The sequence below is a fragment of the Staurois parvus genome, unplaced genomic scaffold (assembly GCF_062004578.1).
Source record: "Staurois parvus isolate SC_StPar_1 unplaced genomic scaffold, SC_StPar_1.0 ptg001257l, whole genome shotgun sequence".
Classification (NCBI taxonomy): Eukaryota; Metazoa; Chordata; class Amphibia; order Anura; family Ranidae; genus Staurois; species Staurois parvus.
Window position 1 is genome coordinate 100,001 of NW_028319053.1, and position 20,970 is coordinate 120,970.

Sequence of the window (20,970 nt, forward strand, 5' to 3'; positions counted from 1 at the left end):
CTATGGAGGAGGTATCTACAGATAGTCAATTCCTGTGAGTACTAATGATGCTGGGTGGAAGGAGAGACTGCTAAAGGGAGAGCTAAGCTAAGAGTGCTGCATATGCTTTCACATGTGACTACTGCGGATCGTCCACTAAAGGTGATTCACTATGCATTGTCAAATTACTCCGGAATGTATGTCGACTGTTATCCTATTGCCTAAAATACATCAGTAAATTGCAGCAATTTCATATATGTGGACATTCCTTTCTTGGGATATAAAGGTCAATGGCAGGGAATGTCATGTGGTGGCCTCTGGCATGGAGTGGGGCACAATATGGCAGGGGGGGGGTTTGACCTCAGCAGGAAGGGCAGTATTCTAGCAGGGCTGGAGCAGGGGTAGGAACCTGTGCTCTTGGTGCCAATTCTTACATGCTGTCAGCTTGTGTGGTCATTCCAGGCTCCTCATGTGTCATCTGGCTTCCTAGTTACACCTTTATGAAAAATGAGTATGCACCATTGCTATTCTTCTACCGGTTCCTTCCTGCTTTTATATACTTACTGGAGAAATAAAGACTTTGTTAGATCTCCAAAGTTTGTGGATACTGGTCAACCAGGGCAAGAAATCACACTAGCTGGAAGAAAATCTTTTAATGAAGGTAATGCATTAGCAGACTGATTGCATGAACATTGAATGGAAATCAAGCTCAGCAGAATCCAGCAACACACAGACAGGCTGATGCTATGGACCATGTAACCTAGGACTGTCTATATCTTAAAGTGGCAGCATCATTTGGTACCTCATTCTTCACAATGACTCCCCCATCTAACAGTATAAAGTTACTCCTATGGCCCTCTCCATTTTACAGCTTCTCCACTTTCAACACAAATTTCTGGACATCGCGGGCGAGAAGTTCTGGCTCCTCAAAGGCAGCAAAGTGCCCTCCGCGGGGCATAAATGTGTAGGTGACAATGTTCCGGAACTTCTCCTTTGCCCAAACCTGAGGGGAGTGGACCAGCTCACAGGGGAAAGCAGCGACACCAGTAGGCACATACACCCCGATTCTGGAATAAGATAAAAATGATAAATGACTGAGCAACTTGCACATACTTTCCTGTGAAAATGCCTACAGAAAATACCAATCTTTAATATTCCTCATTTATAAAAGTCAACTTCTCAAAAATCTGTAATTGAAATAGCAAAGAAATACAATTTACACACTACAGATAGTAAGCAGAAAGAATACTTAGAAGGGGGAGAGGACCCGCCCCTGAGGAACTTACACTTATATATTCTATACTCACTTGGTGTCTGGGGTACTGTTATAATTTCTTGGGAAATTTTCCTTGTAGAACCTCATAGAAGATGCGATTGATCCAGTGATCCAGTAGATCATCACATTGGTCAGAAGATCATCAAGAGAGAATTTCCTGAACAGAGTTAGAAACATGGTAGTGTTTGGCTACTGGTGTGTCATTGTAAGTTTTATTTAGATAAGCCATTGCTGACTAGCATCTACTGGACTGACTGAAGTTCAGCACATAGCTGCCAAGGGATCCTCTGAGCTGGAATTAGCCTTTCCCTCCAAATCTTAAGGTAACCCTGGGTAATTTTTTAGTTGACAAATATGTCAGCGGGTTGTGTTGACAGTGGGTCTATCGCAGCTATTGTCAACCAGGGTTCCTCTAGAGATTGCTAGGAGTTGTGGCTGATTGACCTTCCATTTGAAGGTACCTGCCTAGCTCCAGGACCAATGCCCCTTGACAGTGTCAGCTGCATGACATCAAAGATCTTTTTGGATATCTAAAAGTGTGACATTCTTATCAGCTGTGCAAGGAGTCATTGGGCACCAATGTTCAATGTAAGGAGTATTCTTTCCATTGAGCATCAATGTAAGGGCATTCTTTTCACTCACCACCAATGTAAGGACCATTCTTTCCCCTGAGCACCAATGTGAGGATCATTCTTTCCCCTGAGCATCAATGTAAGGGAATTATTTCCTGAACACCAAGGTAAGGGCATTCTTCTCAATAACCATCAATGTAAGGGGCATTCTTCCCACTGACCGCCAATGTAAGGAGCATTCTTCCTACTGACCACCAATGTAAGGAGCATTCTTCCCACTGACCACCAATGTAAGAAACATTTTTCCCATTGGCCACCAATGTAAGGAGCATTCTTCCCACTGATTACCAATGTAAGGAGCCTTCTTCCAACTGACGACCAATGTAAGGAGCATTCTTCCTACTGACCGCCAATGTAAGGAGCATTCTTCCCACTGACCACCAATGTAAGGAGCATTCTTCCTACTGACCATCAATGTAAGGAGCATTCTTCCCACTGACCACCAATGTAAGAGACATTTTTCCCACTGGCCACCAATGTAAGGAGCATTCTTCCCACTCACAACCAATGTAAGGAGCCTTCTTCCAACTGACGACCAATGTAAGGAGCATTCTTCCTACTGACCATCAATGTAAGAGGCATTCTTCTCACTGAAGATCAATGTAAGAAACATTTTTCCCACTGACTACCAATGTAAGCAGCCTTCTTCCAACTGACAACCAATGTAAGGAGCATTCTTCCCACTGACAACCAATGTAAGGAGCATTCTTCCCACTGACTACCAATGTAAGGAGCCTTCTTCCAACTGACAACCAATGTAAGGAGCATTCTTCCCACTGGCCACCAATGTAAGGAGCATTCTTCCCACTGACAACCAATATAAGGAGCCTTCTTCCAACTGACGACCAATGTAAGGAGCATTCTTCCTACTGACCATCAATGTAAGAGGCATTCTTCTCACTGACGATCAATGTAAGAAACATTTTTCCCACTGACTACCAATGTAAGGAGCCTTCTTCCAACTGACAACCAATGTAAGGAGCATTCTTCCCACTGACAACCAATGTATGGAGCATTCTTCCCACTGATCACCAATGTAAGGAGCATTCTTCCTACTGACCACCAATGTAAGGATCATTCTTCCCCTGGGCATTGATGTAAAAATCATTCTTTCTCTGAGGGCCAAGGTAAGGTGTTATTCTCAATAACCATCAATATAAGGAGCATTCTTCCCCTTGACCATCAAAGTAAGGGGCATTTTTCTCATTGACCATCAATGTAAGGCACAATCTTCCCGCTAAGTACCAATGTAAGGGCATTTGTCCCACTAACCTCCTATGGTTAGATTTTATCAGGGTTTTTCAGACCTGAAATTTATGTCAATGGTTCCTCTGGGGTAAAGAAGGTTAAGCAAGATTGGTCTATCGACTTGCCTGAATATGGAAATATGGTTGATTTATGCCATAAGAGTTATTTTTTTTCTGTTACAGTTTCTAAATGAAAGACCAATGAGCAGCAGACTATAAATGACAAGTTCTGGTAATGGTATGTTGTCACTCACCGGTTCAGGCCACCATCTTCTAGATCACGGAACTCGGTGTTTGTCCAAGTAGAAAATTTCTCCAGAATGTAGGCCACAAGTCCAGCTGGGGAGTCATTCAGAGCAGAACCTGTAGGAGAATAGAGCCCTGTGAGAAGCAGAAGTGGCCCCTGAAGGGGAGAGGATCAGAACTTGGCCCTGAAGGGGACATCGAAAACAGTGTCATTAGATAAACAGAATGTAGAAGAGGCATTCATGGGTCATGAGCAGAAATATTTGTCCAAACAATGTTGCAATTGACCACAGTTCAACTTTGCATGAACAATGATGGACTACAATCCATCATAACGTTTATCCTAAGCCCAGTCCGGACATATTAAAGACCAATATTAGTCTAGATGCCTCCTTTGTACCTGGCAGTGGTCAGTCCTGAACACTGCAGAGAACAATGCTCACATAATGACTGGACTGATGGGACTGGTTGGACTGATGACACCTCTAGGAAGTGGGTTCTTGACAACCTGGGCTCACAGAAAGTGGGCTGAATGACACTGGACATCAAATAACATGGAAGAGGACAGAAGTAGATCACATACACAATTAGTTAAGGACAGTACCCAGGTAAAGGTGAGTATTGCAGTGAAAGCTGCTTCTATTGTTGTAAAAAGGGACTGGCAATAGAGTGGAAAAAAAGCTGTAAGCAGTCCTTAAAATATGTAATGGCACTTTGGTGAATAATATACAGTACCTTCAGTAGCACAACCACACCAGGAACATTTGGGCACCTTCTGAATCACTGTTAGATAAGTGTCTCCTAAATAAGAGGGCCACCAGAGAGGTGAATATACAGTAACACCTCTTCTATTATGGAGAATGGAAGGGAGGTAGAAGACATGGGAGGGGGAGTATGATACTTCCTCTATTACAGGGAATGGAGGAAGATAGGAGGGGCACCTGTAGAGGGGAGTTTATTACCTCTTCTATTACAGGGAACAAAGGAGAGGTAGGTGACATGGTAAGAGACACAGGAAATGGGAAATTAATGCCTCTTTTATTACAGAGAACAAAGGAAAGTAGGAGCCATTGGACACTGGATAGATGAGCCTAGTACCTTTTCCATTCCATTCCCAAAGAGAATGGAAAGGATGTCGGAAACATGGGACAATAGAGGGGAAAACAGCCCGGGGCCAAAAGTATTGAGAAGTAATTTATCTGCAAGGAATCGCATGCAATCACCATTGCTTTGCACAAAAAGGGATTCACAGACAAGGTTGCTGCTACTAAGATTGCATCAAAATCAGCCATTTATTGGAGCATCAAGAACTTCAAGGAGAGAGGTTCAGTTGTTGTGAAGAAGGCTTCAGGGTGCCTTAGAATATCCAGCAAGTGCCAGAACCGTCTCCTAAAGTTGGTTCATCTGCGGGATCGGGGCACCACTAGTGCAGAGCTTGCTCAGGAATGGCAGAAGGCAGGTGTGATGCATCTGTACGCACAGCAAGGCGAAGACCTTTGGAGGATGGCCTGGTGTCAAAAAGGGCAACAAAGAAGACACTTCTCCCCAACAAAAACATCCGGGACAGACTGATATTCTGCAAAAGGTACAGGGATTGGACTGCTGAGGACTGGGGAAAAGCCATTTTCTCTAATGAAAAATCTTTCCAATTGTTTGGGGTATCCAAGAAAAAATCTTGTCCGGAGAAGAAAAGGTGAGCGCTACCATCAGTCCTGTGTCAAGCCAACAGTAAAGCATCCGGAGACCATTCATGTGTGGAGTCGCTTCTCAGCCAAGCCAAGGCAGTGGGCTCACTCACAATTTTGCCTAAAAACACAGGCAGGAATAAAGAATGGTACAAAAACATCCTCCAAGAGCAACTTCTTCCAACCATCGATGAACAGTTTGGTGATGAACAATGCCTATTCCAGCATGACGGAGCACCTTGCCATAAGGCAAACGTGATAACTAGGTGGCTTGGGGAACAAAACATCTAAATTTTGGATCCATAGCCAGGAAACTCCCCAGATCTTAATCCCATTGAGAACTTGTAGTCGATCCTCAAGAGCAGGGGCGGACTGACCATTTGAGCACTGCCCGAGGGCCCGGGGTCAGTAGGGGGCCCCATGAAATGCCCATGGTACCTATTATAGCCTTTTTTTTGGGTGTGCTTTGAGTGTGGGCAAGGACACAGGGGCCCCATGTTCCCCTATTGCCCGGGGCCCTATGAGTTGTCAGTCCGCCCCTGCTCAAGAGGCTGGTGAACAAAAAAAAACCACCAATTCTGACAAACTCCAAGCATTGATAATGCAAGAATGGGCTACCATCAGTCAGGAGGTGGCCCAGAAGTGGATTGACAGCATGCCAGGGGGAATTGCAGAGGTTGCGAAAAAGAAGGGTCAACACTGCAAATATTGACTCTTTGCATAAACCTCATATCATTGTCAATAAAATCCTTTAACTCTTGTGAAATGCTTGTAATTATACTTCAGTACACCATAGTAACATCTGACAAAAAGATCTAAAAACACTGAAGCCGCAGACGTTGTAAAAATTAATATGTGTCATCCTCAAAACTTTTGGCCACGTCTGTATAATACTTCTTCTATGACAGAGAAAGAAGGGGAGGTAGGAAAGACTGGACAGCAGAAAGACTATAATTCATCTTCTGTTGCTGGAAATGAAGGTGAGGTAGGAGACACTGGAGAATGTAGTTTATTATCTTTTCTAATACAGAGAAAGGAGGGGAGGTAGGAGACATGGGACATCAGAGAGGTGAGTATTATAGCTCATCTGTTACAGAGAACTTTGGGCTGCCTTTCTCCTAGAACATGGTAGGTTCTCTTGAAGCTAGCAGTAAAGAACAAGGTCTTTTTCTATTATTTTATTAGGACAGAGTAAAGTTTTATTTTTATAGCTTTACAGTCTCTACATAATAACCAAATATCTAGTTAAATAAACTTTAATCCAGTGGCGGACTGACAACTCATGGGGCCCCCGGGCAATAAGGGATCATGGGGCCCCTGTGTCCTTGCCCAAACTCAAAAAAGCCTATGAAAAAGGTACCAGGGGCATCTCATGGGGCCCCCTACTGACCCGGGGCCCTCGGGCAGTGCCCCAGTTTCCAAATGGTCAGTCCGCCCCTGCTTCAATCTTATCTCCCTGTGAAGATAAAGACCGATAGTTCAGTCTAAAAATCCACATTTCTGCTAGAACAGCGACACTGTTCTCAGGGATTGGGAGTGGTTATTGTGGATTTCGGCAATTCTTACCAATGGTGTCTGGTTTGGTGGCCTGTATGTGGAGGTACCCACTCTCCAGGAGAATGGCGAACACATTCTTCTCCATGTACGGATATATACGCTTGGCATCTTCCCGTGTCAGACCCACCAACCAGGGAGCAAATCGGCCAATTATCAGGGATTTCAGCCTCCCTAGTCCAGATGGGAGAATCAAAAAATTGAGGTGTAGGCCTTTCACTGACCTGGAGGAAAAATACAGATACATTATATGGTATGATTGACAGAACATTGTATGTCATTGGGACTGGACTGGTGTTTTGACAGCAATGACATTTGCCAGAAGCACTGAAGTATGTGTTAATACTCATGGATTGCTGTGACATTGGGGCGGCCCAGTGGCTAAATGGTTAGCACTTCTGCCTGGCAGTACGAGGGTTGCTGGTTCAAATCCCAACCACGGCACCACCTGCCTGGAGTTTGCATGCTCTGCCGCTGTGGGTTTCCTCTGGGTACTCCAGTTTCTTCCCATACTCCAAAGACATGCTGGTAGGTTCATTGGATTCTGTCTAAACTGGCCCTAGTATGTGTATGTATGAATGAATGTGAGTTAGGGACCTTAGATTGTACTCCCCTTGAGGGTTAGGGACCTTAGATTGTACACCCCTTGAGGGTTAGGGACCTTAGATTGTACACCCCTTGAGGGTTAGGGACCTTAGATTGTACGCCCCTTGAGGGTTAGGGACCTTAGATTGTACTCCCCTTGAGGGTTAGGGACCTTAGATTGTACGCCCCTTGTGGGTTAGGGACCTTAGATTGTACCCCCCTTGAGGGTTAGGGACCTTAGATTGTACGCTCCTTGAGGGTTAGGGGCCTTAGATTGTACACCGCTTGAGGGTTAGGGACTGATGTGAATGTACAATATATATGTAAAGTACTGTGTAAATTGACAGTGCTATAGAAGTACCTGAAATAAATAAATATTCTGCATATTCTTAGCCTCAGCTATCTTCTTGGAGGCCCCGCTTATATCTGTGAACGTGAGTGTCTTTCTCTCTCTTACTGGGAGGGGAGTGGTTGGGGTATGGGGGCAATGGTAATGGAAGGCTCTCTTGGGTTGGGGGCAGGGGTGTTGTTCGTCAATGTCAGGCTCTCTCCGGGGAGGTGAATTTTGTGTTGCCTAGGGCAGCACAAAACCTAAATACACCACTGGATTGACAATGGGCTCCCACTGCTGTTTCAGCCAATGAGGAGAAAGAGTCCCCATCCAGTCGAGACTATTGTGTACATCGCTGGATCACAGGGGGCTCAGGTAAGGATTGAGGGGGGCTGAGGGGGCTCAGGTAAGGATTGAGGGGGGCTGAGGGGGCTGCTGTACACAGAAGGTTTTTTACCTTCAGCCTTTAGAACCGCTTTAAGATGGCACTAAATAGGAGTTAAGGGATTAGGTTGGGATAAGGGGTTAGGGATTAGGTTCTGTATTACAGTAGTACCTATATTTTCATGTTCATAAATAACTGCATCATTGGCTGTTCTGCAGGTTGATGTTTGGTGAGATAATTGCACAGGGTGCAGTGCATTTAGAGAGATGCCGAGTGTGCAATATTCCTTTTCACAACACTGGGGCTGTTCATGTAATCACAGTAACCTTTTTTTTTATCCTATCAGCTAGTGGTTTGGGATGCCTTGTATTAGTACCTACAGAACAGAAGCAGGTAAGGAACATATTTTGCAATATACAGTTAGGTCCATATATATTTGGTCACAGGCACAATTTTAGTTTTTTTCAGGTGTTTACCAAAACATATTCAAGCTATAGTTCTCTAATGGATATAATCTGAAAGTGCACACTCTCAGGTTTAATTTGAGGGTATGTACATCCATATTAGAGGAAGGGTTTAGGAATGACAGCTCTTACGTGTAGCCGCCCCCCCCTTTTTTAAGGGACCAAAAGTAATGAAATAACGAAGGAGTAGCCCACACCTGGCCATGAAACAGCTTTTGATGCAATTGTCCATTTGCTTTTGGTCCCTTGAAAAAGGGGGGATGGCTACTCGTAAGAGCTGTCATTCCTAAACCCCCAGACATCAACGTATCTGCCATTATATGCCGGTGCGGTGGTGACCTTCATACATACAAAACGGTGGTGACCTTCATACATACAAAACCTCATACTTACTCTGGCTTCATCTGAGATAGGAGAGTGGTGATTCTGCTGCCCCAATCTCCACCCTGCAGGTAAAACTGTTTAAATCCCAGTCGAAGCATCAATTTGTAGAATATCCGGGCCGCAGCAAAGGCCGTGAATCCTGTTTTATGGAGATAACTCATTTCATGATATGAACCAACAGAGGAACCTGTGTGTAGACAGGCAACTAATACAGGCGTACCCCGGTTTACGAATTTAATGCGTTCTGCGGGACTTTTCGTATAGCGAAAATTCGTAAACCAAAACGCTGTTTTCAATAGGAATGCATTGAAAACCAATTAATCCGTTCCGGAGGTCAGAAAAAAGTAAAAAAAAGGTATTTTTTCTGTTCAAAACTCTTTATAAAGTGCACTTTAAAGGCATAAATACTGTACAGGGATTATGATCAAAAATTAATTCATAAATGCATTGAAAACCAATTACATCAGTTTGTATTGCGAAAAAAAGTTGTAATTTGAGCCATTATTTTCAATGGTTTTTAATTCGTAAACCGAAAATTACGTTCGTAAACTGCGGTATGCCTGTATTCTCAGACCACCAGGCACAACTGCAGCACTTCTCTCACTACAGGGATCCCTATATTCTGAATTCTTTGCAAACCATTGCTACCAGATTCCAGGGAGCACCTCACAGGGTCACTGGGAGTGCTGTGTAATGCCTCTCTGTCTGAATCATATTCAGAATTTCAAGATACTCCATATAAAATTTAAAAATGTAATGGCAGTAGATATACTTTGAGAAAATTGGTTGACCTTACCCTAGCAGCGCTTAATTGAAGACGTAGGGTTCCTTCCATCTATGCATTGCGTCATTGTGTGTTCATTACTGAGCGGACTGACCGTTTAGAAACCCGGGCACTGCCCGAGGGCCCGGGGTCAGTAGGGAGCCCCATGAGATGCCCCTGGTACCTTTTTCATAGGCTTTTTTGAGTTTGGGCAAGGACACAGGGGCCCCATAATCCCCTATTGCCCGGGGGCCCCATGAGTTGTCAGTCCACCCCTGCTACTGAGTGTGCATTAAGGCAGCCCACTTATTTTGAATGCACACTCAGAAATGAGGATGGACCTGATCATATTATTAAAACGCAACCTAGCATATGTGTTGCTGTGTACTGCAGTGCACATGTTGCTGTAAAAGTGCATTGGGGGAAGAGGCACCACAACACAACGCACCCTGGATTACGTGTTATTGTGATAACGCGGCAAAATTCCGATTTTATCATGCATTATCACAGCGCAGGTGTTAGTGGGACAGGGGAAATCTACAATTGGGGACACCTGTTGGCATTTTCAATGGTACCCCAATGCACCTCCACAACACACCAACGCAACCATTCTATACTCTTTATACAAAACTAAATTTAAAAAATGCCTTTAGATACATTTTATTAACCTCAAATTTGCACCCAATTATGACAAAAAAGCATGCATCATCCATTGTTCCCTGCACCCCCTTATCAACCTCTCACCTTTCTTGTGTGATGCCTCTGAGAAGCCATACCCTGGGATGGATGGACAGATGACCTCAAAGACAACATTGGGGTCCAGGCCATGCTTGCTTGGGTCTGTGAGGAGCGGAATTATGTTATAAAATTCATATATGGATCCTGGCCAGCCATGGACCATCAGCAAGGGACGAACTTTCTGCCTGGAGGACAACTGTGGGGGCTTCACATGGATAAAGTGCACCTCCAGACCTGTGGATAAAAGGATGAAATTGATGAATATAATACATGTGATTATACCTCCAGATCTGCAGGAGAAATGGTGGTTTATTATACTGGTGAATAGTACTGAAAGGACCAATCAATGGATGAAGTGCCCTTCTAGAGGTGCAGGAGGATGGACAATTTATTATATTGGTGAAAATAATACTTCTCTGTTGGATTGACCTAGCAGTGTATGAATGCACTTCCAGACCTGTGGGAGGAAGCATGAATTATTATAATGTCTGTACTGGGAAGCCCCATCAATGGATGAAGTAACCCTCCAGATGTGTGAGCGGAAGGTTGATATTGGTGAATATACTACTTCTCCACTGGATGGACCCATCAATGTATGAATGTACCTCCAGACCTGCGGGAGGAAGCATGAATTATTATAATGTCTGTACTGGGAAGCCCCATCAATGGATGAAGTACCCCTCCAGATGTGCGAGAGGAAAGTTGATATTGGTGAATATACTACTTCTCCACTGGATGGACCCATCAATGTATGAATGTACCTCCAGACCTGCGGGAGGAAGCATGAATTATTACAATGTCTGTACTGGGAAGCCCCATCAATGGATGAAGTACCTCTCCAGACCTGCTGGAGGAATGGGGGTTTATCATAGTTGTAAATAGACTTTGTCTGTACTAGGAGAATCCATCAATGGACGAAGTGTCCCTTCAGATCTATGAGAAGAATAGTGATTTGTTATATTGATGAATATGCTACATCTATGCTTGGAAGACCCATTAATGGAAGAAGTGCCCCTCCACGAGGAAGGATGGTATTGGTGAATATACTACATCAATTTTGGATGGACCCATGAATGAATGACATGTCCCACCAGATGTGCGGGAAGAAGAACAATTTATTATATTGGTGAACATACTACATCTGTGCTAGGAAAATCCATCAGTGGATGAAGTGCCCCTCCAGTTCGCAGAAGTGGGATTATATTGGTGAATATACTACTTCTGCACTAGATGGACCCATCAATGTACGAATGTACCTCCAGACTTGCTGGAGGAATAGGGTTTATTATAGTTGTAAATAGATTTTGTCTGTGCTGGAAGGATCCATCAATGGATGACATGTCCCTTCAGATATGTGGGAGGAACAGAAATTTATTATATTGGTAAATATTCTATGTCAGTGCTGGGAACACCCATAAATGGATAAAGTGTCTATCCAGATCTGTGGGAGGAAGGATGGTATTGGTGAATACATTACTTCTTTGCTGGATGGGCCCATCAATGTACGAATGCACCACCAGACCTGCTGGAGGAATGGTGGTTTATTATAGTTGTAAAAAGACTTTGTCTGTGCTTGGAGGATCCATCAACGGATGAAGTGTGCATTCAGATCTGTGGGAGGCAGGACTGTCTTAATGCATGGGCACCCCTGGGCACTGCCCAGGGGCCCCAGGTGCATGGGGGCCCCATGATAATTTTACACTACATTGTACTTGCCAACTTTCCCAGATTTGTTGGGACAGTCATGCTTTTAACTAAGCTGTCCCAAGATGGCCGTGTCCTGGGCAGCCTCCTGGAACCTGTACTGTGCCCTCCTGATCCGTCCCGTACTGTGTCATTCTGCCTTCCCCCTGTACTGTGCCCTTTGTGTTGATTAGTCTTTGATTTATGGCATATTGTCTTATAGTTTTAAATTGATTATAATAAAAGTACTAATAAATATATGTTTACTTCTATCATCTATTTCTACTTTAATTCTTGAGAGTAGGTGTGTAAATTGGGGTAGGCTGACAGGGGCATCAGTCCATTACTTTGCCCAGGGGCCCATGATTCTATTAAGATGGCCCTAGCAGGAGGAGGATGATATTGGTGAATATATAACTTCTTTGCTGGATGGACCTATCAATGTATGAATGTACCTCCAGAACTGAGGGAGGAACAATGGTTTACCACTGTATATTGGTGATTAGACTTTGTCTGTGCTGGGAAGACGCAATGACGTGCCCCTCCAGATCTGTGGGAGGAAGGACAATTTCTGAAATTGCTAAATATTTTACTTCTCTGAAAGTGCACCGATTCTTTAAAATTTATAAACATAATAGAGAAAGTAGTTTTATGAAACTGACCCCAAACCATTACAGTGTCTCAATTTAAGCAAAATTTTAAAAAAGTTCACTATGGCCATCCAACTGTCCCATGATACCTTCAATAGTGGTCTTATAATGAGGATATCTGTTGAGGATTTTCACTTGCTTCTTCCAGTTGAACTCATTCCTCCAGTATGAAATGACTTTCTTCAGATGGGTGGAGTTGAAACCATAGTGAAATCTGGAGTCCTCCAGAGGTGAAAAGAACCGCGTGCGATCCAGACGTTCGTGAAGGTCCTGAAAAAAACAGATCAGAACTGACCGCCCTATTCTCCAACTCCCACATAGACAAAAGATAAAAAAGAACTACAATTTATTGATAAATATCTTTATACTCTGCCCCTCCTCTAAAGCTCCTCCCACCTTTGTACTTGATAGTGCTGCTGCAGATGCTCAGAGGGAAGGATGAAGTGAAGATATCGCACTCCTAAATGTTCTACAGCAGCTTACAGGACATCTACTTACAAAATTCTGTAGCTATAGTAGAACTCTTTGTTGATGACATGCACACCTGGGACATCCAATCATGCATGCTAAGGGCACCATTTTTTTAAGAGCAACTCACAGACCATATGAGTCTGTTTGTGGTGGAGTGCTTAAGCACAGGTGCTTTGTAAATCTGTACAGTACTGTGGATCTGCACTGGGGAAAAATGAACTTTCATTTGCAAAGTACCACAATGTACTGTACATCTACAGTGTGTTACCTACCATGTGTTGTGGTAAGGCGAGTCATGGTGCACATTATAATATTTCAAGGTTGAATGAGCCCTAATGCAACAACTGTATAAAGAAAATAGCCATTTGATGGTCAGATTGTCTTGGCAGGTCGAAACACAACTTGAAGTCTGGCTGGATATACAGTGCAGAAAAATAATCTCTAGTAAGCAACCACTGACATGAGATTTCAACCAAAGTTGGGCCTAGGCAAAAACAATTTAGCTGTGAAAACTCTCCCTAAAAGTTTTTCAGTTATAGGTGGAATCTGGGTTACTGCATCGCCCTTTTGGCTTTTTTGACCCTGGGGACTCCAGCAGCAAGATCTCCCTTCCATAGGTCCTGGATCAGTTCCCACCTACCTTGGTGTGTTGAATGTCCCGCCACCTTGGAATTTTGGATGTTTCTGCCCACCTCGGACTGTTGGGTGTTCCTGCCCACCTTGGTTCAATGGATTTTTCTGCCAATTATGGTCTGTTGGAGGTCCTTGCCTACTTAGGTCTGTTGGATATTCCCACCTGCCTTGGTCTGTAGGGTGTTCCTGCATGCTATGGACTGTTGTGGGTCATTGCCCACCTTGGTCTGTTTGGTGTTCCTGGACACCATGGTTTGTTGTGGGTCCTTGCCCACCTTGGTCTGTTGGATCTTCCTACTCACCTTGGTCTTTTGGGTATCCTTGCTCACCTTGATCTGTTGGATATTCCTGCCCACAATGGTGTGTTGGGTATCCTTGCCTAACTTAGTCTTTAGGATGTTCCTGCCCACCTTGGTCTGTGGATGACTGTACCTACCTTGTTCTTTTGGATATTTCATGGTCTGCTGTGGGTCCTTGCCCACCTTGGTCTGTTGGATCTTTCTACTCACCTTGGTCTATTGGTGGTCCCCATTCACCTTGATTTGTTGCCCCTTGAATGTTCTCTCCTACATTGACCTGTTGGATGTTACTGCTTACCATGGAGCATGAGGATACTGAGAAGCAACACTTTGACGTACAGCTCTTGATTCATGTGCTTATTTTGGGTACTATCAGGATTGCCCACCCACTTTGAATCTGCTTCTGGTTTGTTCCCTTGGGTTCTTCCACAGCTCCCAAGTGAGACTCCCCTGGCGATCACCATTTGGAAATACGCATTTGTAGCTGATTTATATTATACATGCATCTACTCCTGAAGAAGTAAACTAGGAGTCACGAAACGCATTGAGTTTTTGGATGCAATTTTAATGTAATTATGTATTGACATCTGGATTGTATATCCAATTACGTATGAAATGCATTAATATGGATTTATTACAAATCAGCTTGTTACCATTTTATCCTCTTTTTGCAAGCAATGAGAACTTTACTCATGTAATAAAAATAAAAAATTAATTTTGGAAACTAGCTATTCGTTTGTCATGTGTGTTGTGCCTCATTTAAAGTCCCAGGACAAATAAATTGGTTGTATGCCCACACATTGATACCTCAATATCAGCTTCGGAGGCCTCGATGATGAACGGTCTAATGCTGGTGTCCTCACTCAGTAAATGGGGCCTTTCCCCTGGGCCCCACCATCCTTCTCCCAGCTCAATTGACTTCACCTTCTTGCCATGCAACTTCCAGCAGAGCAGTGCGCCCCCCACAGCAACAGCAGTGGCTGGGACCAGGAGACTGTGAGGCCAGTGAAGGTAGAGGACTTCCCTGCGAGAGAGGAGAGCATACTAAGAATTCACCATTGAAAGACAGACACACCTCATCCAAAATATCATTCTAATTTGCCTACACCCAACAGAATTGGAGAACAGAGCTTCAATTTTCTCATGCAATGAACTTAAAAGTATAAAATAAGACCTGCATTCAACAGATGAAGTACCCCTCAAGGAGGAAGGTTGATATTGGTGAATATAGTACTTCTCTACTGGATGGACCCATCAATGTATGAATGTACCTCCAGACCTGCTGGAGGAAGGGGGGTTTATCATAGTTGTAAGCAGACTTTGTCTGTGCTGGAAGGATTCATCAATGGATGAAGTACCCCTCCAGGAGGAAGGTTGATATTGGTGAATATAGCACTTTTCCACTGGATGGACCCATCAATGTTTAAATGTACCTCCAGACCTGCTGGAGGAAGAGGGGTTTATCAGAGTTGTAAGTAGACTTTGTGCTGGAAGGATTCATCAATGGATGAAGTACCCCTCCAGGAGGAAGGTTGATATTGGTGAATATAGTACTTCTCCACTGGATGGACCCATCAATGTATGAATGTATCTCCAGACCTGCTGGAGGAAGGGGGGTTTATCAGAGTTGTAAGCAGACTTTGTTTGTGCTGGAAGGATTCATCAATGGATGAAGTACCCCTCCAAAAGGAAGGTTGATATTGGTGAATATAGTACTTCTCTATTGGATGGACCCATCAATGTATGAATGTACCTCCAGACCTGTGTCAGGGAGCGAGGAGCCAGACATACAAGGAGGTGCAATTAAAGGTAGGTTTATTACACAGAAACAAGGCAAGAGTCTATGCAAGTCCGACAGCAACAGTGGATGACTTGGTAGGACAGAAGTTCTCCTGCCGAGGTCATCTTCCAGGATAATCAAGTTGAGAACCAGCGGGAATCGTAGCAAAAGCGGGGGTCAGAAGCCAGGAAGAATGGTCGCCAGAGCCAGGGTCAGAAGCCAGGAAGAATGGTCGCCAGAGCCGGGGTCAGAAGCCAGGAGGAGTCTTTGCCAAAGCCAAGTCGGTATCCAGGAGAGCAATGAGTTAACTGAACAGGAGCTTGCTGTTGTGCAACAGACAGGACACGAATGCAATGGACAGCTACAAACAGCAGACTTAAATGAGATAAGCCGCCACCTCCTGGGAGGAGCCGCAGAGGGCTGAAAGCATAAAGGATCCCACAATGCTTTGCAGACCTAAGATGGATGCCAGCACATAGAGCAGCACAAGCCCTGAGGAAAGGTAGGACCTTGATAACCTGCTGGAGGAAGGGGGGTTTATCAGAGTTGTAAGTAGACTTTGTCTGTGCTGGAAGGATTCATCAATGAATGAAGTGTTACGTCAGATCTGTCAGAATAGTGTTTTTTTACATTGGTAAATATACTACATCTGTTTTGGTTGGACCCATCAATGGATAACATGTCCCACCAGATGTGCGAGAAGAAGAAGGACAATTTATTATATTGGTGAACATCTGTGCTAGGAACATCTATCAATGGATAAAGTGACCCTTCAGATCTGCAGGAGTAGGGTGATATTGGTAAATATACTACTTCTGCACTGCATGGACCCATCAATGTATGAATGTACCTCTAGACCTGCTGGAGGAATGACCTGCATGCCCATAGAATTGGCACATGGCACTGAGCTTTCTGACCCTCATGCTAATGAGCCGTTCCTCTGATCACTCCTCCTATCCACACAATGTGTACTACAGGAGAGCCTCATTGGCTTCCATCGCTGTCCAACCTTTCTCAGTCTGAGAGCTGCTCTGTAGTGGATTACAGGAAGCTGATTTGAAGTCGCATTCAGATACTTACACTAAGGAATGCAGAACTGCAATAAATCTAAGCTATGGTAATGGAGTCTCAACCCTGCCGTGGCAGAGGACAGCTCTTTTCTCCTCCTGCACTGTATAGCAGGCACAGAGGAGCCCCTGTAATAACAGACAGGAGCTTTGATTGATCCTACCTCTGTAACAGATCTTGGAATGAATGATCACTGAGTGGTCATTGGCCGGATTACTGGCAGTATTCCACCATTTCTACCACAAGGTCTGTGATTGGTTAATTATTCTCACTTCACACTTTGCACTCTGGAGAAGCAGTGGTCACTCTTCACCTACATATTGCTAAATATTAACTTTGCTGTATAGACGGCCATGTGTTGGTGTCTGCTCCGCTCTGCACGTGACAATCTCCACCAAAGTACTCGTACACTCCCTCATCGTCTCACGCCTGGACTATTGCAATTCCCTTCTCACTGGCCTACCCAAAGGAACGCTATCCCCACTCCAGTCGATCCTAAACTCAATGGCTAGACTCATTCACCTCACCAACCGCTCCACATCTGCCTCCGCCCTCTGCCAATCCCTTCATTGGCTCCCGATTGCCCAACGCATCAAATTCAAACTGCTAACTCTGGCCTACAAAGCCATTCACAATGCCGCCCCGAACTACATAACTGACTTGATACCCAAATACTACCCTACCCGTGCCCTTCGCTCCTCACAGGACCTCCTACTCTCTAGCTCCCTGATCTCCTCCTCCCACGCCCGATTGCAGGACTTCTCCAGGACTTCCCCCATCCTCTGGGACTCCCTACCCCAATCCATCAGACTGTCACCTACCCTCCTCACCTTCAGGCGCACCCTGAAAACCCTCCTCTTCAGGGAAGCCTACCCCAACCTCACCTAACACCCGACCTCACCTAACAACTAACCTCCTCCACTCCTCCCACCACTCCATCCCCCACAGCCATCTCCTCCTGTACCACCTTCCCCTCCCAACTAGATTGTAAGCTCCAAGGAGCAGGGCCCTCGAACCCCTCGTGTATTGTATTGTTACTGTCTTGTCTCATGTTCTGTCCCCCTTGCTACTGTACAGCGCTGAGCATACCCTTTGGCGCTATATAAATACTGTATAATAATAATAATGAAAAAAATTCCTCCAACACATGAGATATACACAATCAAGGTTTTATGTCGCAGGCACTCCACCCCAAAATGGAACTCCTGTCAGCAAAGCTGAAACGTTCGAACTGTGCCATTCCACCATAAATGTCCAGAGAAAAGCACAGATCTCGTATACAACCCCTAAGGTAGAACTTTTTTTAGAAAGATTGTGAAATATTCAAAGGATGGGAGAACACCCAAACCAGGGTTGGTGGAATCAAACTAGGGCAAGGAAATCTCACTGCTATGTAAAAACTATGGTTCCCAAGCTGCCATCTTCCACCTAGAACTGAAGTGTCACTTTTAGGTGAACTGTTGCCCCCCCTGACTGGGGTCTGCAATGAAAGTTTAACCTTTATAATATTAAGTCTTCATGAGCATTTGTATTTAGTACTTACTGTGCAACACATGATACACATGAACACATGTTGTCATTGATGGGAAAATGAATTCCAGAGTTTATCAAGACATTTTGCAGGAAAACGTACGACCATCTGTCCGCCAACTGAAGCTCCGCAGAGGATGGGTGATGCAACAGAACAATGACCCAAAGCATAGAAGTAATTCAACAAAACAATGGCTGCAACAGCACAGAATACGCCTTCTGGAGTGGCCCAGTCAGAGTCCTGACCTCAACCCCATTGAAATGCTGTGACATGACCTTAAGAGAGCGATTCACACCAGACATCCCAAGAATATTGCTACACTGAAACAGTTTTGTGAAGAGGAGTGGTCCAAAATTACTGCAGATCATTGTGCAGGTCTGATCTGCAACTACAGGAAACGTTTGGTTGAGGTTATTGCTGCCAAAGGAGGGTCAACCAGTTATTAACTCCAAAGGTTCACATACTTTTTCCTCCCTGCACTGTGAATGTTTACATGTTATGTGCAATTAAACCATGGCAACATCTAATGTTTGTGTAGTATTATGTTCAGCAGACTGTGTTCTTCTATTGTTGTGACTTAGATGACGTTCAGAGCACATTTTATGCCCAATTCATGCAAAACTCCACGTAATCCCAAGGGGTTCACTTACTTTTTCTTGCAACTGTATCTATCAATTCTTGACTTCTGTATACTAAAACTTATATCTGGAGAGTGGTGATGTCACTCCTATATAATATAATTTATATCTGAAAAGTGATGATGCCGCTTCTGTATAATATCATTTATATCTGGAGAGCGGTGATGTCATTCCTGTATATTATATCTGAAGAGTGGTGATGTCATTCCTGTATAATATATTATATCTGGAGAGCGGTGATCTCACTTCTGTATAATATATTATATCTGGAGAGCGGTGATGTCATTCCTGTATAATATATTATATCTGGAGAGTGGTGATGGCATTCCTGTATAATATACTATATCTGGAGTGTGGTGATGGCATTCCTGTATAATATATTATATCTGAAGAGTGGTGATGTCATTCCTGTATAATATATTATATCTGAAGAGTGGTGATGTCATTCCTGTATAATATATTATATCTGGAGAGTGGTGATGTCATTCCTGTATATTATATCTGAAGAGTGGTGATGTCATTCCTGTATAATATATTATATCTGGAGAGCGGTGATCTCACTTCTGTATAATATATTATATCTGGAGAGCGGTGATGTCATTCCTGTATAATATATTATATCTGGAGAGTGGTGATGGCATTCCTGTATAATATATTATATCTGGAGAGCGGTGATGTCATTCCTGTATAATATACTATATCTGGAGTGTGGTGATGGCATTCCTGTATAATATATTATATCTGGAGAGTGGTGATGTCATTCCTGTATAATATATTATATCTGGAGAGTGGTGATGTCATTCCTGTATAATATATTATATCTGGAGAGTGGTGATGTCATTCCTGTATATAATAACTTATATCTGGAGAGCGGTGATCTCACTTCTATATAATATACTATATCTGGAGTGTGGTGATGTCATTCCTGTATAATATATTATATCTGAAGAGTGGTGATGTCACTCTGTATAATATACTATATCTGGAGAGTGGTGATGTCACTCTGTATAATATATTATATCTGAAGAGTGGTGATGTCACTCTGTATAATATACTATATCTGGAGAGTGGTGATGTCACTCTGTATAATATACTATATCTGGAGTGTGGTGATGTCACTCTGTATAATATACTATATCTGGAGAGCGGTGATGTCATTCCTGTATAATATATTATATCTGGAGTGTGGTGATGTCACTCTGTATAATATACTATATCTGGAGAGTGGTGATGTCACTCTGTATAATATACTATATCTGGAGTGTGGTGATGTCACTCTGTATAATATACTATATCTGGAGAGCGGTGATGTCATTCCTGTATAATATATTATATCTGGAGTGTGGTGATGTCACTCTGTATAATATACTATATCTGGAGTGTGGTGATGTCACTCTGTATAATATACTATATCTGGAGAGCGGTGATGTCATTCCTGTATAATATATTATATCTGGAGAGTGGTGATCTCACTTCTGTATAACATAACTTATATCTGGAGAGCCGTCACGTGACTCCATGTGCTGTACAATCAATGTACAGGCATAGATATACTACCCCGTGTAAGCTGACAATCTGCCCCATAAGGAATGGAAGGTGTTATAGAGGGTATTAGATGTCACTGTGAAGTTCCATGTCCCATATAAGGTGCATCTTTGTCCTGAACTCCTCTATGGCCTGTAATAAATATTCATATGTTGTACGACATATACATACATTACATGACCGAGTGACAGACATGTATGCACCCCTCACCTGCCATGATCCAGAAGCTGCCTCCACATCCTCCTGCCTCGTCTGCTGTGGCTGGACTTTGTGCGGTCAATGTGCTGACAGACCACACAGCTCCTCCTTTCTGTAGATATAACACAGCAGAGCCATCCAACTCCAGGATAAACCTCAAAGATTCACCCCGGGCTCTGCAGGTTAGAATGAATAAAACAAGACA

At 43.7% G+C, this 20,970-nt stretch overlaps 1 protein-coding gene across 1 annotated transcript; it reads right to left on the reverse strand.

The window, feature by feature from the left end:
- Nucleotides 1-617: 617 nt before the first annotated feature.
- On the reverse strand, nucleotides 618-20,864 carry LOC149437759 (epoxide hydrolase 1-like). The gene is made up of 9 exons (XM_089660648.1): nucleotides 20,778-20,864; nucleotides 14,813-15,029; nucleotides 12,692-12,872; nucleotides 10,276-10,503; nucleotides 8,778-8,907; nucleotides 6,632-6,843; nucleotides 3,389-3,497; nucleotides 1,287-1,412; nucleotides 618-1,046 (listed from the first exon to the last, which is right to left on the reverse strand). The coding sequence occupies exons 1-9, from the start codon at nucleotides 20,804-20,806 to the stop codon at nucleotides 845-847; spliced, it is 1,434 nt and encodes a 477-aa protein (XP_089516774.1). The 5' UTR covers nucleotides 20,807-20,864; the 3' UTR covers nucleotides 618-844.
- Between the last annotated feature and the right edge of the window lie 106 nt (nucleotides 20,865-20,970).